General features: G+C 38.0%; 1 protein-coding gene across 1 annotated transcript; it reads left to right on the top strand.

Annotated features, from left to right (window-relative positions):
- Nucleotides 1-126: 126 nt before the first annotated feature.
- On the top strand, nucleotides 127-19,622 carry KIAA0040 (KIAA0040 ortholog). The gene is made up of 2 exons (XM_070939225.1): nucleotides 127-267; nucleotides 18,022-19,622. Exon 2 carries the CDS (start codon nucleotides 18,158-18,160, stop codon nucleotides 18,479-18,481), a length of 324 nt encoding a protein of 107 aa, XP_070795326.1. The 5' UTR covers nucleotides 127-267; nucleotides 18,022-18,157; the 3' UTR covers nucleotides 18,482-19,622.
- Nucleotides 19,623-20,550: the final 928 nt, after the last annotated feature.

Here is a 20,550-nt window from a genome sequence, read left to right as displayed (position 1 = left end):
GGGGGCGACGCCACCCCGCGCGAGGCACGAGAAAGGCGCTGCTCTGTTCGGGGACGGGTTCCAGAGCCGGGCGGGGAGGAAGCGTCGCCCCAGGAGCCCCGGTCCCGCCCAGGTACGACCAAGGAAAGGGGCGTGGAGGCCCAGGCGGCTGACAGCCCGCGGAAATGCGGAGGCTCCCGTGGCCATCGTGTGCGGAGCAGATTTCCCTCCCTGCTTTTTGCCGGAAGATTAGAAATTTGTTAGCCGGCTGGAGAAATGGAGACGCCGGTAAGTTTTGCTTTCAGTTCTCATCCGCTTTCCTTTGCCCTACTTAAACTAAACTAAAATCCGTATTGATCTGAGTTCCAGCCGGTTCAAACAGACCAATCTTCCCCCGCTGTTTTCTCTCTTAGGCACTTTCTCCCGTTCATTCCGACTGAAGCGCCTAGCCAGACGCTCCTAAAACGTACTTATTTGGAAACAACGCCGATTGCTCAATTCATTATTTACGCTAACTAATTCGTTTTATAAAAGTCGGCCGTGGCCAATTCGTGCCTTCGGATCAGACGAGCCGCTTGGAAGCCTGAATCGGTTGGGGTTTCGCCTGCCTAGTGGGCTGCCCACAGCTGGATTCGGGTTCCCGGAAATCCCGCGCGCCCTCGGTGGCAGAGAGTTCTCACTGGCTGTCGATTCTCGACAGCGGAGGAGGAGAAAACCTTGTAACTTTCCTTGTAATTAATTACCAAACAATGTCACTATGATCCCCTGACGTAAGTGGATTTAATTCAAAAAATCAAAAATATTGCCAACTGCGCTTCAGCAGCTGGTAGAAGCCACCGTCCAAGGACAGAGGCAGTTTGCTACGGAGCAGAGATAACTTTGCCTTCACCCCAACAATTGTTGGTCTTCTATCAGCCACTTGTTTAGCAGCTGTTGGAAAGCAAGTGCTGGACAAGGTGAGCTGTTAGTGCTATTAAGCAAGGCAGTTCTTGTGACTTTGATAAGTTCTATAGCTTTAAACAATGATATTGACATATCAAGGCTAGGACCAGGAAAGAAGACCATCTGTGACTATTTTCTGGGTGAAAACCAATGTGCGCTGCAGAGTGACCTATTCCAGTCCTCTTAGCCAGGCAGTGCCAGGCCCAGAAAGAGCAAGCATTTCCAGGGCTTTTCCTGGAATCCTGAAACAAGGTCTACTTGTCTTGGTGACTACAATAAACAAGGTTAAAATATAAAAATAAAATAAAATACTGTATTGTTTTTCCATGGTTAGGAAGCGAGACTGGTCCTTTTTTAATCCTATACTATAAGCAATATCAGTTTGTCCTGCATTAGTTAGTTGCAAATCCCCATTTTATCTAGAAACGTATTTTCTTTGTAAACCTGCAATAAATGAAAAAGCACCATCATTACTTTTGTTTCATCACCACTGCATTTGTAATAGATTATAATGCAAATTATCTCTGATAACCTGGGCAAGGTGTGACAGATTCTCCACTCAGAATCTTTTTGGTGGCAACAGGATAGATATGAGATGCTGTTGAGTTCTAGAAACTAAAAATGCACAAACTGAATAGGAACTGGGCAACTGTGAATAGGATGAAGAGACATCCAGATCATGCACACTGAGTATACACACATATACACACGAGTATCCTGTGTCCTTGGATATGTTATGTTTATGCCTTCAAGTTCACTCCTGGAAAAGTATCTAAATTTTCTTGGCAGGAATTTAGAAGTGATTTGCCATTGCCTCCTCCCTAAGGCTTACAGAATGTGTCTGGCCTCCAGTCACCCAACTGGTTTTGGACCTAAAATGGAACTAGAACTCCCAGTCTCCCAATTTCTAACATACTGATGCCTTAACCACCACGGTACACCAAATTTGCTTTCTGGCTATATGATTTCAAACCCTTGTGTCACCAATAAAAATGGGTGGAGTTTTGATCTCATGATTCTAGCTATCATCTTGATATATTTTACCCTTCCTCTGCAAACATAGAGGAAAGGATGGTCTATGCTTTGGTTGTAATTGCTGTTGCATCAATTTGTTCATCTTGTTGCCCAGTTCCCAACAGATTTTCCCTGAGGGAAAATTACTCATCCTGATGCAGAATTCAGAGGAAATATGTTGAAGTTTCCTTGATCATCTGAGAATCCAACAAATTTCCCTGTGCTGGGAATTGGGCTGGTTATTAATTTTCCGTGCATCCATGGCTTGGATGCACCAACTTTTATATAAACATTAAATACATACATGCTTTAAATTAGGACCCAGCATGCTTTGGAAATTAATTCAGAAATTCGTTGGAAGTTGTATAAGAATAGCATTTCCCTGCTATTTATTCAAGCAGGCCAGCTATGAAGCCCAACTTCTGACTCTTTTTCCAAGAATATATACCCTAGAAGCTTCTGTGAGGGAGGTCTTTTAAGGGTCAAGATCATAGCCATAATTCCACCTATGTTTATGTGCAATGCATGTAAAAAGGGGCAGGTTTTTGACTTTGTAGTTGTGGCCTGGCTACTATTCTGACCTTTTTTAAAACTACCCCCCTCCCCCCCCCCCACGATGCTGCCGGCACAGCCTTATATATTAAGTTAGAAAGAAACTGCAGTGCTCCGCAATTCTGCTCACATGAATAATTCATAACTGGATTTCCTAGTCTCTGTTTCCTCCCATAATCATAACTAACATACAGATGCTAATTTGACTGGAGCAATAGTAGTTATAATGTTTATTTTTTACCATTAAGAACAGGAAGAAACTCTCTCATTTTGTCATCTGCCAAACTAGTAAACACGCACCAAAAAAAGTGATTAGGAAAAAATGCAGATTTTTGCTCCTATTTCCCCCTCCCCCCTTCTTTTTCCTGGTAGATCTAATAGCTTCAGGTGTAGAACATTCATTTGGAAAAAGATGCAGAGGGCATAGGGTTAATTTCTTCCTCAGCTGCTGCCATAAGACAGCTCAAGTGTTCTTAAATGTTTAAAAAGGCATCTGAAATCCAATCCAATAGTGTTTAGTTTGAGATATTCCAGGATGTTCAACGGAAGGGCTCCATCAAAATATTTTTATTGCTTTTCACATCAGTGGGGAGGAAGGGAACAAATGGTAGAAATGAATGAAGGTAATACATTATTGGTACATGCTTACCTAAACGTCCTGTCAGCCTGGATCTTCTGGAGCTATAATGACAAGGTCAGGGTAATTCTGCAGCCAAGCCTTCAAAAAGGACCTGGAGAATATGAAGTTCACTTGTTGAGGTTAAGCCAAAGGAAAAGTGGGAGGAACCATCCAGTGATCTGAGGCTTTGAGTGCTCTGAAGTTGTTGAGGGATATGATCATTTTCTTCTGCTGCAATTTGGATTATGGACAGAGAACTGTAAACAATTCCATTGAAAATTAAAGTTGAAATTAGGAATTAAAAAAAGCTTGCAAAGGAAGCTTACAAGGAAATGCCAAATTGAGTGGATAATATAGGACCACAGGTGGCACGCACAGCCATATCAGTGGGCATGTCGGCTCAGCTCTAGCGCGCATGCGCACGCCAGCCAGCTGATTTTCAGGTCTTCTGGGCCCACCAGAAGTAGGGAAACAGGCTGTTTCCTGCCTCCGGAGGGCCTGTCGGGGGTGGGGAAGGCCCGTTTTTCTTTCTTAGCTGGTTCCAGATCCTCTCTATGCATCTGCAGAGGGCGAAAACAGCCTTTCCCACTCCCTCGGAGGCCCTCCAGAGGCCTGAAAGGGCCCATTTCCCAACTCTCGGTGGGACAGGAAGTGACATTTTTTGCTGTCCCCAGCCTCCAGAGACTCCTAGAGAGGCTCTGGAGGCTGGGGACAGCAAAAAAGTCACTTCCTGTCCCACCGAGAGTTGGAAAATGGGCCCTTTCAGGCCTCCAAGGGAGTGGGAAAGGCTGTTTTCATATTCCCAGATGCATAAAGAGGATCTGGAGCCAGGTAACAAAGAAAAATGGGCCTACCGGGCCATTGTGGGGTGTTTGTGTTTGCATACACATGTACAGGGCAGGGCGCATAGAATTATGGGTGTGGGCACGCATGCGCATGAACCTCCCCTGCCCCCCCTTCCTGGCACATGATGGCAAAAAGGTTAGCCATCACTGATATAGGACCTTGATATTGGATTTTATATTTCTCTAGTTACAGTTCTTTTTAACAAACTGTTCTATTTGTGTTTAGCCTTGGAAGCAAATGCATGTTTTAAAATCTTTCATAAAGGCTGCTGTTGGTCTTCTGTTAACTTTGCCCTTTTTTGAACCATATCCTTTTAACACACTCAATCTTATCTCAAGCCATTCTTCTTTAAAGAGAGAAGCAAGAGTCAAACTAGACATTCAAATGCAAATAAAATGCACCCACATTTTAGAATATGTTCCTTTTGAACAGTTTCTCCCCTCAACCCACAACCCCCCAGGAAACAAAACCATCTCCTTGTTATTGAATTTTTGGAGAACAATAATCACATGGCTCTTCAGAAAGGCATTTGGAAATGAAATCATGCTATCTCGAATTGATTGATTGTAGGGTCCTAAGATTGACAGACAAGGAGTTGGAAAACATTTTTTTGTTTTGATAAGGTTTATTATCTTAGCTCTGCTTTTTAGTTCAGTCTATCTCCTAAGATGTAATTATCTGCCCCTACCAAGTATCACTACTGTAAGCTCTGGCTTGCCTACAGTATGAAGTATGAATTCAGGTCCAATCTTATGCATAAAATTAAGGGATCATGTTTTCTGGATACTCTTCTATAAAACATCTTGATTCGTGCCCTGCTGGAAACATAACGATTATCCACACATTCTGTACCTGTGGTTGAAAATATTGGTCAATAACCTAGAGGTTTAGGATAGTTCTCTGCCATTAAAGCTAATACTTTATTAAGTAGATTACTAATTTGCAGAGGCAAGACCAAGTGTCTACCCCTTAGAAGCTTGGCTATAGAGTTTGTTTGCTTTATGGCAGTCAGCCATGATAAATAATTCAATGAAGGGTGTAAGCTGTAATCCTTTCCAACAAAACAATGATAAAAACACCTTTCTGAAAGATAAATATTAAACATTAGCTTTGGGAAATTATCACTGTATTTCAGTTTTCCATTGTTTAAACAAGATTCTGAAGCAAGTGGTATTTTGTCAACTTTTACTGGTAGCTGTTTTGGAGGTCAGTTAATTATTTAGATTCAAGATGAGCTGGCTTTTTTTTTTTCTGTTGCAAACTTTTTCAGCTTCTGATGGGCTGAAGGAAGCAACAGAAATAGAAAAATAGGAATAGAATTATAGGCCTGGAAGGGACCTTGGAAGTCTTCTACTTCAACCCCTTGCCCAAGGCAGGAGACCTTATTCATCCTGGACAAATAGTTGTCCAGTCTTTTTCTCCACCAATAGAGCACCCACATTTCCGGGAATCAAGCTGTTCCACTGAATAATTGTTCTCACTGTTAAGGAATGTCTCCTTAGTTCCAGCTTGGGTCTTCCTTTGATGAGCTTCCAACCATTGCTTCTTGTCATGCTTTGGAGAATAAATTGACCCCTCTTCCCCATGACAGCCCTTCAAGTATTGGAGGACTGTGTTGGCTTTTTTGGCAGCCGTAGCACACTGCAAGCTCATAATTAAGCGATGGTCCAGCAGATACCCTCTCACCAGCACAATTGTTGAGCCAGATACTGCCTATTCTGTACCTGTGCATTTGGTTTTCCCTGCCTAAGTGCAGGACCTAAATTGCTGGATATGCTTGATATAAATGATTTTAATGCCTGAGTTAAAGCCAAAAATGTGTTGGGACCCTCATTTTTTAAAAAAAATATTTTTTCCCCAAATAGCTTGTTCCCTCCTAAACTACGTACAGGAAAGTGACAAACAACTTTTTTATCAGAAATCTAAACTATTTTCTTACAAGGATTTTGAAATTAAGCAAAAGCTACATAAACTTGGTCAGGTACCACCTATTGCCCATCCCTATTTAGATACATTCCAATAGATCTAAAACAGGGAATACTTAAAAAGAAAATATTTATAGTTGAAGCCAGAGTATTTAAAACATGATCAGCCACAGTTATGCATCCTTTATATAAATAGATTCTTTGGATGCCAGTTGGCTTGGTAATTTTCTAAAATGAGATAAATAAAAAAGAAGTTAAAAGGAAAATCAAGCAGATCAAACCCTTTGCAGACTGCTCATGGGTTAAATCCACATTTTTAAAAAAGCTAAAATGTACAAATCCCACCAAGGTCAAAAACATAATAAAGGCAAGGCCCTTCTAATCCTTGGCAAATTCAATGTTATAGTGTAGATTTGATCATTTCTGTGTGAGAAACGATACCCATGAACACAATTTAAGAAAAGTTGAAAAACTACAAGCTCAAATAGGACGGTTGAGGAGGACCTATTGGTCTCAGGAGACATCTACCATTGGGTGAAAAAAATCATTCAGGCATATCCAATTATATTCAAATCTTGCCACTGTGACTAGATCACTTCTCCAAACTTGACAACACCTGGGTTTAACTAAAACCAGGGCTTATTCAATTCTCTGCCCTGCATTTCCTCTGGCACAAGTGAATTCCCGCATACATAGTTTACTTCTTTGTTGGTGGAAATATGCAACATAAATCATCATGAGCAGTTCAGAAATTGGAAATTGTAAGTTTTCAGGAGGCAGAGCTTGGAGATTGTAGCAGATTTTTGGAAGAGATAACAGGTAGTTCTCAAATTCCATGAGCAGAATAAGTTATGCAAGCTATGCAATTTTATTTTGCCAAACATATAAAACAACTTAGATCATTGTACAATTCTGGGCCAAGAAAAAACTGGAGTATTAGGAACAAAACATAACAATTTGGGGCAATAAACTCCCCTACCTGTTCCTGGGCATGAACATGGACATAGCTGGCAGCTATCATTGTCACCCTGAAATATCAACTTCCACCTAAATCAGCACCTTGGTTTCTCAGGTTACTAGTACAAAAATCAGGTAAGTAGAAGGCTAGATTGCAAGAGGAGGAATTCTTGAACATAAGTTGGATATACTATGAAGGATTTTTTGAGATGCATGAGAAATCCTACTTCATGGGAGTAGATGCAGTGAAAACAGTCACTTCCTTGTATACACACGTGGCAGCATCAGTGGTGGGTTGCTACCGGTTCACCCCAGAGCGGGCCAACCGATAGCGGCGGTGACGGCAGGAGGCTCCGCCTACCCACTCGGACGTCTCTGTGCATGCACAGAAGCTTCTGCGCATGCGTAGAAGTGTCGCACAAGCGAGTGAGCGCCCACGAGCGAACCGGTAGCAACCAAAATTGAAACCCACTACTGGACAGCATGGCATTAATTTTCTAAACTGTGCAACATCTGTACCAAAAACAGCCAAACAATGAACAGTATTACAAAATAAATATTCTTTGGCACAGAAATACATTATCATGTAATATTGCCGATTGTTTACCATTTATGGTGTTTTAAATTCTTTATGCGTAGCAAGACTATGCAACTCAGAGTTGATTGATGATTCTACAGTATGGAAAATAAAAAAATATGTTGCAGGATTGAAATAGGAACAAATAAGTAACTTGATATGAGCACTTTTATCAAACTTTTTGAACAAAGTTGACTGGATTCACCTGACTTGAATTCTACTGCTGGGGCAAATTATAGGGAACTAACTTGGACAAACTGTCATGTTTATATGAATTATTTTCAGCTTAATATTGAGGATGCAGGTTATATTAGAAGATGAAGGCCACCAAAAGGAAAATTGGCCAGATTGATCTGGCCTTAGATTAAAGTAAATGAACAGAGTTGAGTTTAGAATGTGGTCTTTCCTGTTTAAAGTAGTCAGTTATAAGGCTTTTTTTTTTTTGTGGAGGGTGGGGAGAGTGGTGTGTCTGAACATGGAAGTCTTCTATAATTATACCTATTTGAAATGTTCCATTCTGGATAAGGTTATCCCGATAGCTTTGCTGCTGTAGATGCATTTAAATAAAATTGATTATCTGGAGCCATTTCAATTTCATCCTGGAGTTTCATCCTGGATACACTCCTGAGACAGCTTGAGCTAATTTAAGACTTATGCTGGAAATTAGAAGAGGGGAGTATATAATTGTTATTTTCCCCAGATCTTTCATTGGTTTTTAGTATCACAGTTCATTGTATTATTCTGGATCATCTGGAGGGGTTGGTTCTTGAGAGCAATTTTTCAAGGTTTCACTTCTTCTATTCAGGGTGTGCCTAGAAAGTTGTTGATCTATGTATCTCAGAGAGTTCTACCCTATTACCCAATAATATGATAGTTTACATGGAACAAATTGAAATTAATAATTACTGTTTATGGGCAGTTGTTTACAGATTCAGAATAAAAAAAAATGTTTGTACCTGTATAATACAATTCTATATTTTTTTTTTATTGTAAAGAATACAATCATTATCATTAATAAGGTGATTGACACATCAGATCTACTAGGTGAGTAAATACATGCTGTAATCCAACTGTGAGAAATATTGGTCAGAATATTTCCTTAATTAAAAAAGATTTAAATGTTTGGCTGTGAGGTATCAGGTGAGAGGAAAGAAATAGAACAAAGCTAACATTTGGCTGAACAAGGATAACTAGAAGGAAGTCAGAATGAAAAGCCCCTATGCTCATTCTCCATATTCTTTGAACGATTTTCCAAACTTTCCCTTCTAAGCAACAGTTTCTAAACTTGTTTTGTCTTGGCAAGTGATCATAACATAAGGACTTCTCTACCCCCACTTTATTTTTCCTTTGGCATTTCCGAATGAGCTGAAGAAGCAATTTAGGTTAGAGAAGGAGGCTGTTGTGCTTCAGGCAAAGAAAACATTCAAGACACAACGGGAAGAGGTTCCGTTCTTGGCTTTGCCTAAAACTTCCTGAGCAACCTCAAGAAACTCACATGTTCTCTATGCCTTGATTTCCAGCTGCATTGGGGGGGGGGGGTAGTATTGAGTGGCTGTGATGAGGCTTCCTTTGTCTATTTAGATAGTCATGCAGTTCTTAATGACCTCAAGTAACATCCAGTTGCAGAACAGGATGATCAGGCCAGTGATTTAGGCTAACATTGGCTATGCTAGGCTCTTCCCCCCTCTCCTGATTGCTACCAACAATTGTCCCTAAAGGAACTTCCTAGAATGAATTTTTTAAAAAACGATTTGTTGTGATTTTTGTGTTGCTCATTAGCTGTTTTGATGGAATTTGTATCCTAAATAGTGAAAAACACATGGAAGCTATATGGCTGACCACACTGTTGTTCAAAAACCAAAGAAACCTCCAAACCATTTCTAACCCACATATATGGTATAGTGACACCTACTTTGGGACTTTCAGTTCCCTTAAAAGGTTGAATATAGCACTTTGCAAGCCAAAGGCCACATTTGTCTGCTTTAATTATCAGGGTTAATAAATCCTTTATTTCCCATCAAAAAGGTATTAAAGCACTAACATGTGGGAAATATATCATCAATCTGTTTTGTATTGACTCTAGCTGCTGAGTTTCAATTATTCCAGTTATTTACCATCTTTCTTCTTTTCCGGAAGTATTGTCTCTAATTCCTTTTTCCCAATCATTAACATTTGAATTATTCATCTTAATTTACATTATTATCAAAATTAATAATGTTGTTAAAGTACTTATTTCCACATTTCCATCTGCTGAGATTTATCACAAACAAGTTCTATTCATTCTTTTTTACAATAATAATCGCTTACATGATTTCAACATTGTTATTTTCTTTACAATTGAATTTTAAATATTCATCTTAATTTACATTGTTATCAAAATTAATAATGTTATCAAATTACTTATTTTCACATTTATGTCTGCTGAGATTTAATATAAACAAATGCTATTCACTCATCTTTTTGATATAATCATTTATAGTAATTTTTCACCATATCTTATTATTTCAACTTCTGGCATATTATTCTTTTTACATACTTCTTTATCATTTCATATTCAATGCTTTCACCTAAATAACATCACAGTATATCCTATAATTCTTCTCTCTTACCGATACAATAACAATTTAAATTCAATACTATCAAAACCACTATTTGTTATTTTGTCTACTTTCCCATTCCCATTCATTAATCTACCTTATTATATATATTTACTAATATTTACCTCATCGTCATTCATCTTTAACTATCATCTCTCAATCTTTTCCCATTTTCTAATAGTTTTTTGCTCGACCCTTTATCTCGCTCTAACTTCTCAATTCTCTTTTTTTTTTCTTTTTATATATGTTACATTTCATCTTCTGGCTTCCTTTTATCTTTTTTTGTTGTACTTTTTGAGCATCCCTCACCAAGATTTTCTCTTGTCTCTCCCAGATATTTCCCTTTTTCCCTTTTAACTGTTTCTTTTTTAGGGGGAATTTTCTTCTTTTCCTCTCTACTCTTTTTACATTCCCAGAAATTTCTATAATATTATCTATCTGATTTTTATTTTTTAATATTTTCTCTTCAACATTATTAACTTCTTGCTTCTTGTGATCCTTATATTACTATTGTATGTCAATCGGACTTCCATTCTGTATAAGAATGTGCTTATTTTGCAGTTCTACTGATTGCCCTCCTGACAGATAGGTGGGGTTTTGAGGAATGGGGAGGCAGGATTCAGAAGAGCAAGGGGGATCAAAAGAAAAGTAGGACAGTCCTATTTTTCCTAGCCTTTGACCTGAGCATTTTTCATTGAGGCAGGAAGGAGATGAAATAAGCACAATTCATATTTGAACAGCATATTTGAACAGCATAACAATATATTTGATCTAATGTGATTCATAATTTATTTCTAATGATAGTATTAGGCTGATGCCCTATCTCAATACCTATTCTGATTTCTCTAAGGACGAGATTTGTTTTCTATATTCCTCAGACTATAAAAAACAAAGAAGGGGGAACAACACATCCTATATTATTGAGAAACAGAGAAAGCAGTTTAGCCTGTGAATTACCTCTGAAAGGAGAAAATAAATAGTACCTACTTATTTACTTGATACATCTGAACAATGCTTTACAGTCCAGTTATAGTAGATAAGACAACTTAATGCCTGGTTTAATCTTAGATTTATAATTTAGCGCAATTTATCTTCAGTTTTTAGTTCAATTTAAAGTTACAGTTTAAGTAATTTAGTCAAGGTAAAACCAGGGGTGGGTTCTAAATTTTTTTACTACCGGTTCTGTGGACGTGGCTTATTTTGTGGATGTGGCTTGGAGGTCATGTGACTAGGTGGGCGTGGCTAACTGGTCAGTCATTTCTGGAAGGTCCTCGCACTTACGACCAGTCCTCACACTTATGACCTGACTCATTTGTTTGCTTTTAACACTGATCAGCTGTAGGACGGCCCTTTGAAGCCCCGCAGCAAGAGTTTAAACAGTTTTTTTCCCTCTAGTCATCAGCTGGGACTCAGGAAGCAGCAATAGATTGGGGGTGGGACCAAATAAAAGGTAAGAATAACGTGGGTCGGTGGGGGGATGGGAGGGCGTGGGGGGAGAACTGGTTCGATGACGTCATATCGTCACCACTACCAGCTCGGCCGAACCGGACCGGACTGGGAGGAACCCACCACTGGGTAAAACATTTTATAGTGTACTTCACACAAAAGAAAAAAGAAATGTCAAAAAAATAACAAGAGGAATAGTTAAATGGTTTGATCAAGACAGACAAAGCTCTCCAAAATATTTGGAGGCTTGGGAATTCTATAAGGATCCCTCAGGTTTAAAACTGAAATTATTTGGGAGGCAAGAACAAAAAAAGTCAAGGTGACACTCCTAAAAATGGGCAGTTATAGATCACAAGATTATGGCTGCCATCTTGACTTTAGACCTCTTCCCTGTATTTACCCCTAACAATTATAGAAGTGTCCCCTGAGGCACTTTTTTACATTTACATACAAATGTATAAATAATATTAAGTCCAAGAAAATGTCAGAATGGTTAATGACCAAATAAACTAGCCAAAATGAAAAAATGGAAGCCACTCCCAAATTAAAAGAACAAAAAAGCATGTACAGGAAAAAACATTTTATATAGGCTGCTTGGGGATAGTCTGAAAGTGCCAATATTTTTTAAAAATAAAAACTGGCAAACCTATTTTTCAAGCAACTGGGTAGTAGAAAGACTGAGCACATAAATAATTTAATTGCAGAATTTTAAGAACCCGTCTTGCCTGTCCTGGAAATGGAAAGAGAACATCCCCTAGGACAGTGATGGCTAACCTTTTTGCCATCGCGTGCCAGGACAGGGGGGGGTGGGGGAGGGTCGCGCGTGCACGTGCCCACGTGCATGTGTGCGCAACCCCCTCCCCCCCCGCTCCTGGCACATGATGGCCTGGTAGGCCCGTTTTTCTTTCTTACCTGGTTCCAGATCCTCTCTGTGTATCTGGGAACAGCAAAAGCAGCCTTTCCCACTCCCTTGGAGGCCCTACAGAGGCTGAAAAGGCCCATTTCCCAATTCCCGGTGGGACAGGAAGTGACATTTTTTGCTGTCCCCAGCCTCCAGAACCTCTCTAGGAGTCTCTAGGAGCCTCTCTAGGAGTCTCTGGATGCTGGGGACAGGAAAAAAGGTCACTTCCTGTCTCACCGGGAGTGGGAAAATGGGCCCTTTGAGCCTCCGTAGGGCCTCCAAGGGAGTGGGAAAGGCTGTTTTCGCCGTTCCCAGATACACAGAGAGGATCTGGAGCCAGGTAAGAAAGAAAAACGGGCCTTCCCCACCCCGCCCCCAGGCCCTCCAGAGGCAGGAAACAGCCTGTTTCCCTACTTATGGTGGGCCCAGAATGCCCGAAAATCAGCTGGCCGGCACGCGCATGCGCCCCAGAGCTGAGCTGGCCTGCTCACTAATATGGCTCCGCGTGCGGCGTGCCACCTGTGGCACGCATGCCATAGGTTCGCCATCACGGCCCTAGGAGGATGCAGTACAGTATTATTGGAAAATATAAATTCAGAGCAGGGATTGGCTGACATTTTAAACACCGATTTACTGTTCAGGTGTTGAAAGTTATATGCATAAGGAGGCTTGAGGGAAAACCACTTTTTCTACCATTCACCTTGTCTGAATTTCTTTAGTATGTTACTTGATTATGTTAATCAAATAATACATTGTTTTCAATATTTATTGGAATTATTTGGAACAAAAGGTTAAGTCACGGTAGAATATTCATTTTAATTCTTGCAGTTCTTAATACAACAATTCTTCCTGACCAAGATAATTCCAGCTTTCTCCACCTTGGCATGTTTACTACTATATTCTTCCAAATTTATGAATAGTTACTTCTACAAATATCTTTATAATTTTTGTCAAATAAATTCTTAGATATTTAATCTTTCAATAATATTGAACTCTGCTATTTATAGCAAATGTTAAGAGGATCAAGTTTCATATTGCTATAGGTATTCCACTAATAATATTAAACAATCCTTTGAGTAAGCAAATATATATATGAAGATATATATGAGGACCCAGATTGTTGGGGGCAATATGCTGACACTGTAAACCGCTTAGACAGAGCTGTAAAGCACTATGAAGCGGTATATAAATCTAAGTGCTATAATTTTTATTCTTTATTTGCTCATTAAATGATTTTAATTAATTTTAACTATGATATTGTATATTTGTATATTTGTATTTTAATTCTGGCTGTACACCGCCCTGAGTCCTTCAGGAGAATGGGCGGTATAGAAATAAAATTATTATTATTATTATTATTATTATTATTATTATTATTATTATTAGTTAATCTTTAGTGAGATTCACAGCCTTTGAGGCTGGTTAATAGCTCAGCAGCTCGAGTCCTAACCAAGGACCTAGGAACTGTTAATGTATCATCGGAGGATGTAAGCTGTTCCGAGTAAGGTGGTTTTTTGTAGAGTCAAAATGTTCAAGTCCGGCAATTTTAGAATTTCTAAATAGCGGGGTAGCACTTTGGGTATTGCTCCAAGGGCTCCAATTACAATCGGGACAACACACGATTTCTTTTTCCACAGTCGCTCAACTTCAATTTGTAAGTCCCGGTACTTTGTGATTTTTTCTTGCTGCTTATCTTCAATTCGTGCGTCACCAGGTATTGCAATGTCAATGAACCATACTTTTTTCTTTTCAACTATTGTTATGTCAGGTGTGTTGTGGACCAAGTGCCTGTCAGTCTGAATCCTAAAGTCCCACAAGATCTTGAGTTTCTCATTCTCTAAAACTTTCTCAATCTGATGTTCCCAGTGGTTTTTGCTGTACTCAAATCCAAACTTCTGGCACAATTTCCAGTGAATGATCTTAGCAACACGGTCATGGTGTTGTAGGTAGTCAGTTTGTGAAATTTTGCTATTATTATTATTATTATTATTATTATTATTATTATTATTATTATTATTATACTCCTCAAATTGTGTTCTTTAAGGAGGGGAAAAGAATCAAACCAAAATTATAGCCAAAATGTACTATGTGTAAGATCAATTTTATAAATTCTTAAACAAATGCCAAAGTAGAGCAAAGTAAATACATGGAATATTTGTGAAACTATAGAAAAAATATGGTCTTTTTCTAGGTTATAGATTGAGTAAAAGTCGAAACGTTTGGACATCAACATTTCTGTAATATATTTTTCAGAGCTTGCTCTTTTGTTGTTTTCTTTGATATGTGTGTAAAATATTGTAATTTCAATTATGGCAATTGGGGGAAGGATCATCATTCATACCTACTGTTATTGATAACATTATAGTAGTCTTACTAGATTAAACTGTGATCTATTTATCCCTGTATTTTTTTTCTAGCAGTAGCTAGCTATTTACCGGAGCAAATACCATTTTATTTTTTAACACTTTTGTTCTCCACAATTCTGCCTGACCCTATAACAAAAACTAAAGTCCTCCAAAGGTATGGGACTAGTATCCAGAATTCCAGTTTACATGGCCAATGACTATAAAGCATGAAAGCAACAGACTATAGAGATATACAGATGTTTTTCATTTGAGGCTTGAGGAGGCACTTTTTCCTGACATACAATTTTGTTTTTCAGCTTGAGCATGCAGAAAACCATCCTGTATATTTTGCAGGGGAAGCTGGCTGTACATAATACTGTCTTGAGAACTATTAGTATACATATTTTTCCTCTTCCTGAAGGTGCTTTTCCAGAGTTTTTAGGATTTACTCTGCTTTTTAAAAGGGGGGATGGAAATGGTGACAGAATAAAATGTTGTTCTTAGAGCAGTAGGCAAATAAATTAAATTTCAAATTTAAAAGCAATAAGACTGCCGAAAGCAAGAAGACTCTAAAAGCATAGTTTGATTCACTAGATCCACCAATCTATTGTGGAGTTAGTGGCTCTATTTGGCTGCAGTTGGGAGGCTAAAGAAACACTGGTGTATTTTGCTCCCTATTTCTTATAAATCAGACCATACTCTAAAAAGAGAAAAGAAGGGAAAGCTTCCCTTATTCCATAATTTATCATTTCCAAGCCTATTCTGCCTTCTTTTTGCACATCTCAAGTTACTGGTGTGTAGAACTGCATATATTAAACATTAATCAAGGAAGGTTCAATTCTCCTGAGAGAGGAAACCCACTTTTTCTAAATTGTAAATTGTGGCCCATTTTACTCTTGCATGCCAAATTTTTGTTATATTATTTCAAGAACTACAGACAAATAAACCTTCCTTTCATACTTCAGCCTGGCTTATATGAGGCATGTCCAAAAAAGTTAAATCATGGAACAGCTGCCATCTCTGAGGCTGAGTAATTATGGTAACTCCCCTCCTCCTTTTCATTGTGAGCATCTCCAATGCAGCTAATAGTTTGAGGGGAATTAAACAAAGCACAATTGAAGTAATTATTGTTCCTTTGGCAGACAATAAGGCCACTAACCTTGAAGTAGACCCCAGATATTTTCTTCAAGAACAGCAGATTTCAACTGTTTCTCAGCTCCTTTCTACTACCTGGAAGATACCACTTTTCTAAATTGTACCAGGCATCACTTGATGGTTAAACCATCTCCTGTCTTTAGATCCTTTTAACAAAACATTTGATTATCACCTTAACTGTCAACATTGAGAATAGCATGGACTTGCTGTTCTAAACTAGCTCATTTTTAGCAAATTTAAATCTTAATTCTGGTGGGTTATAACAGCACTGCCCATGATACCTATGTAAATACTGCAACTAAGTTTCTGATAAGCTGGTACTGGACTATCAGGAAGATCATCATCTGTCACAAGACTGACATCATCACTGAGGTTGGACTGTCAATGAAGGTTAGAGGAAAAATATTCTTGTGTCCTGAACGGAGTGATAAAAAAGATATGTAAAATCAGAGACTTGTTTGCTGACAATGACACAAATCAGTATCATCAGTAGATCCAGGAGTTTGATTTAGAATCACCTTAGATACAGGTAGGTGAAGTATCTCAGATGGCAGCAAGGCCTTTTTTGTTGCACCATTCTACAAATTAAAAATAATCCAGAGTTGCCATCTTTAAACATACTGCCATTTTAAAAAGAAAAATTGATGAACTAGCAACAGAACATCAATTTCAGCATTCCTCCATAACTGATTTTTTTCTAGAGTAAATTGAAACTACTGAATGTTTATGCCAGCTGCTTATCTATCCATTTCAGTCTTTCACCTCTGTAGATCTGATGATGATGTGCCAGATTGATATTGACTATTGATTTGATATTGACAAACAAGAGCCAAATCAAAAGAAATGCCTCTGCCTCCACAACTTTATTTTAAATAGAGATATTTTAATATATGAAAAAGGAAAATAATCTTTCAATGAACACTTTTGTTACCTATATTTATTTCTCCACATAATCATCACCATTTATCACACATCATCTGCCAACAGTGAATGAACTTCTTAAAACCATCATGAAAAAACTCTATACTTTGTCTGTTTGAGGAGGTCATTTCCATGTGTTCCAGATCTGTTACTTGAAACAGCAATTAAGAGTTCAGAAGCACAAAAAAGAACTTCTGCTGCAGCATGGCAATTTAAGGTGCTGCATCTAAAGACACACAAAAGGCAATTGCAAAGTTGAATTTTACCACGTAGTCCGGGCTTTATCATGTAACTTTTTCCAAAATAAACGAAATATCTTCATGGACATCTGAAATGGAATGGTCTGGCAAGATCTGATTGAATAGAAAAAGTGTGGAATTCTTTCTAGATTAATTTTTTAAAATGTTGCTATTTAAAGCAGAATTATAGAGGAAGGGGCCCTTCTTTTCATTCAACCTTCACTTGAAAGATTTTTCTTCTGGATTATCTGCCCTTAACCTAGTCACTCAGTTCTTCCTATTGCTTATAATGCTTATTGTCTCTGTAGATCTACTTTCAGCTCTATGTCTGATTATTTAATCCTACCATTTATCTTTTATTGATCATGTCAGGTTGTACCAAACACTTAATGTATATGTTAGGATAGTTTAGAGCAGTGTTGTTAGACTCATATTGCAGATGGAGGAATTGAAGTAGAGTGGCAGTAAATGACTGAGATAGCCCCAAGTTTATATAGGGATGATCTTTGAATTAGGATTTTCCTGATTTGTAATTCTGCCACGGTTATTAGAGTTCTCTCGTAACTCTATGTCATGCAAAGAAAGTTTTTAGCTATTATCATGGAAAAATATAGCCTGATCTGTGACATTTTAATCTGAATTTAATGGTGATGTAATTATGAGGGTATTTCCTATAGAATTTCATAACTTCCAGTTCAACTTTTCTATCATCCTCACAAACATTTCGTTAATAATATGATGGCTAGAATGTTGAATGGAGGCAGCGTGGGTTCAAGGGTGGCTGGGTTCACATTCAGCTGTAAGTAACTTGATCCATCTCTTCTAACCTAATTCATTAGAATATTGAGAGAATAATATGGAAAAGCTGTATATCCTTTCTTAAGGTCTTTGGCAAATATATAATTTGGATCACAACATATTTTGTCTTTACCAGCAGGTGCATTAACTGAAACATTTTCCCTTACTCATTTGTCCCATTTTTATGTTTCATCTTCTACCTTTGCAGAAATTGAAAAACTGAAGATGTTTGCATAACTTCAAAGACAAAATCCACAAAGAGTTCCCATTTAGGACAGCGGCAAAGGTCAAGGAAAGAAACTTTAATATTCTATCAGACCTGTTTCCAGTCTGCAAAAGTTGCCATGGAGCAGATCAGTAATTTTTTTCATTCCATCTGGTCTTTTATCTGCTTAAAACATCAGGAGGGCATCTATAACACAATCTGTCTTGCTGTATTAATGGGGTTACCTGTTCTTGTCCTCCTTGTTGGAATTTTCATCTGTTGCCATTGTTGTTTTTGTGGCCAGCAGCAAAGGAACAAAAATAGCCACAGCAGCAGTAGTCCAATCCAAGGGAAAAGAAGACATAATATTATGAAGAAGAAGAAAAAGAAAGAAGAAGATCTGTGGATTTCAGCCCAGCCCAAAGTGCTCCTGCTGGCAAAAAGACCATCATTGTTGGTTTAGAGGAATGCAGACGGACAAGAGTTACTTTCCTTTCGTATACAGGAATATTCCTATTGCTATCTCATAATGTGTTCAGCTCCAAGTCATAAAGCTGAGAACATGCCATTCTATCTTACTTCCACATGAAGGAAGTTAATTTTTAAGTTTAGGAATGTAGCTGTATTTTCAAGTTGGATATATGCAAGCTGCAACATTACACCAACGCAGAATGAATAGTGTGCATCCACTGAATGCATATTATTTCAGTGTACACCAAAGGTATATGCTTACATGAACTCAGTAGCAAATTGTATTCTACAAATAGGCACTTGTGCCCTTAGGATGCAGAATTAAAACTAGAACTTTTGCTTTGCCTAGCATAGCTTGCACTGAAAGCTTGTGTGCACTAGCAAGTAAGAAAGTAAGTAAGCAAACTCTGCTGTATACATGAAGGTATATATCATATATTACCATACACATTTACTTATACAATCTGATTGCACTGATATGTAAGCCAAGGTATTGAATTGGGTTATTTTTAAAAGAAATTGGGTTATTTTTAAAAGAAGGAGAAGACTATGACTAGTGATTATTTGCTAGTTTTGGAAGAAAATTGCTGAGTCAGTTGGGCCTTTGGTCTGAACATTTGGGCACACAAGAAATTGTTTTATTAACAAATGTCTCACATTCTTCTCCATGTCTGAACTAGTCAGAATTTTATAGGTTTTACACATTGCTTGCCATACCAATAATCTCTACTTTCATTCTTTAAAGGGTTAGGTTTTTAGGACTTCCAGCTATGCCGACAGCTTTAGATGTACCAAATTGGGGAATGGGGTAGGCTGAAGATCAGAAAGATGAGACATTAGTATTGCACAAGTAGTAGAAAAATAAACACCAATATCATATCAATCAACAGGATGAAAAATTTGGTGGGGGAGGGAACCCTACAATCTTGGAACAATGTATTATGACAAGGGAATAATAAATCTCTTGGTCAAGGCAATTGCAAATATATTTTTGCATTTTTGTTAAAAATCTATTACTCTGTGCTTAGATTAAGTGATGGGGTGACTTGTTACCAATATGCATTCTGTTCTTTATTTTTAGACTTGCATTCTAGAGTTACTCTAGAGATAATTAAAAGAAACCCACAACCTTTTTATTTAAAAATAAATTTATTTTAATAAATTGTGTTTCATTACATTTTGTGTCCAAATTTCTACTACTTACTAATTAAAGAAGAAAATGATTTGTTGTGTTATTTTTCTGACCACGGGGGAGTAATTGGCTCAAAAATAAAAACATAATCAAGTGTGCATTGTCTTAAATAATAAGACAACCACATGTGTAAAAACCCCTCTATTCTCACAAGAGTTGTGTCTGCATAACATGCCAAGGACTGCCAGATGCTTTCCTTCTCTCTGCACTCAAGATTTCATGATCTAATTCATCTCTGTCACACACACAAACTGAGGTTCTGCTCCCATAACCTATTTAGGATTATTGTATTGTAGAAGTTCAAAGGGGGAACTGTTGGCCCAGTCAGTAATTTCTGCAAACACACTTATCATCCAGGAGCTTACACAAATTCCACCCAGTCATATGGTAAAAAATAAGAGTATCTATAATCTATATATAGATAAGAGTATCTGTATTCCCCAAGTAGAATTCTTGTCAGGAGTGTGTACTGTGAAAACCATTGCTAAAGGAATTGGATTTGCAATTGCCTGGGTTAAACATGTGAGAATGGCCTTGCAATGCATTAATGGAGTATATATTAATATGCTATGAATTACCATATTGCCCTGAAGAACAGTATGCTAAGTCAACTAGCCAAATAATTGATTTTGATATTGTACTTATAATATCTTTTTGCATAAAATGTAACTTCAAAAGTATAAAGTAAAAATATTGTGCTAATTTTTATACTGTTAAGAGTGGAAAGAACTCTGAATGACAATTATAGGTTCTATTCTAAAAAATTAGAAATTTCCCTTGTTTGATTCAGTAGGTTTTCCCCATTTGGGCTGCAGAAATCTAATCCAAAATTAAATGTCAGCAAAGAGATACAAAAGACTTGGCTGTCA

Source organism: Pituophis catenifer, unplaced genomic scaffold (assembly GCF_029215685.1).
Source record: "Pituophis catenifer annectens isolate HBS135680 unplaced genomic scaffold, rPitCat1.0.hap2 SCAF_3, whole genome shotgun sequence".
NCBI lineage: Eukaryota > Metazoa > Chordata > Lepidosauria > Squamata > Colubridae > Pituophis > Pituophis catenifer.
This window is presented reverse-complemented; position numbering and strand designations above follow the sequence as displayed.

What these genes read in the sequence shown, in the direction of transcription:
- KIAA0040 (XM_070939225.1), top strand. Translation starts at nt 18,158, where the DNA reads ATGGAGCAGATCAGTAATTTTTTTCATTCCATCTGGTCTTTTATCTGC.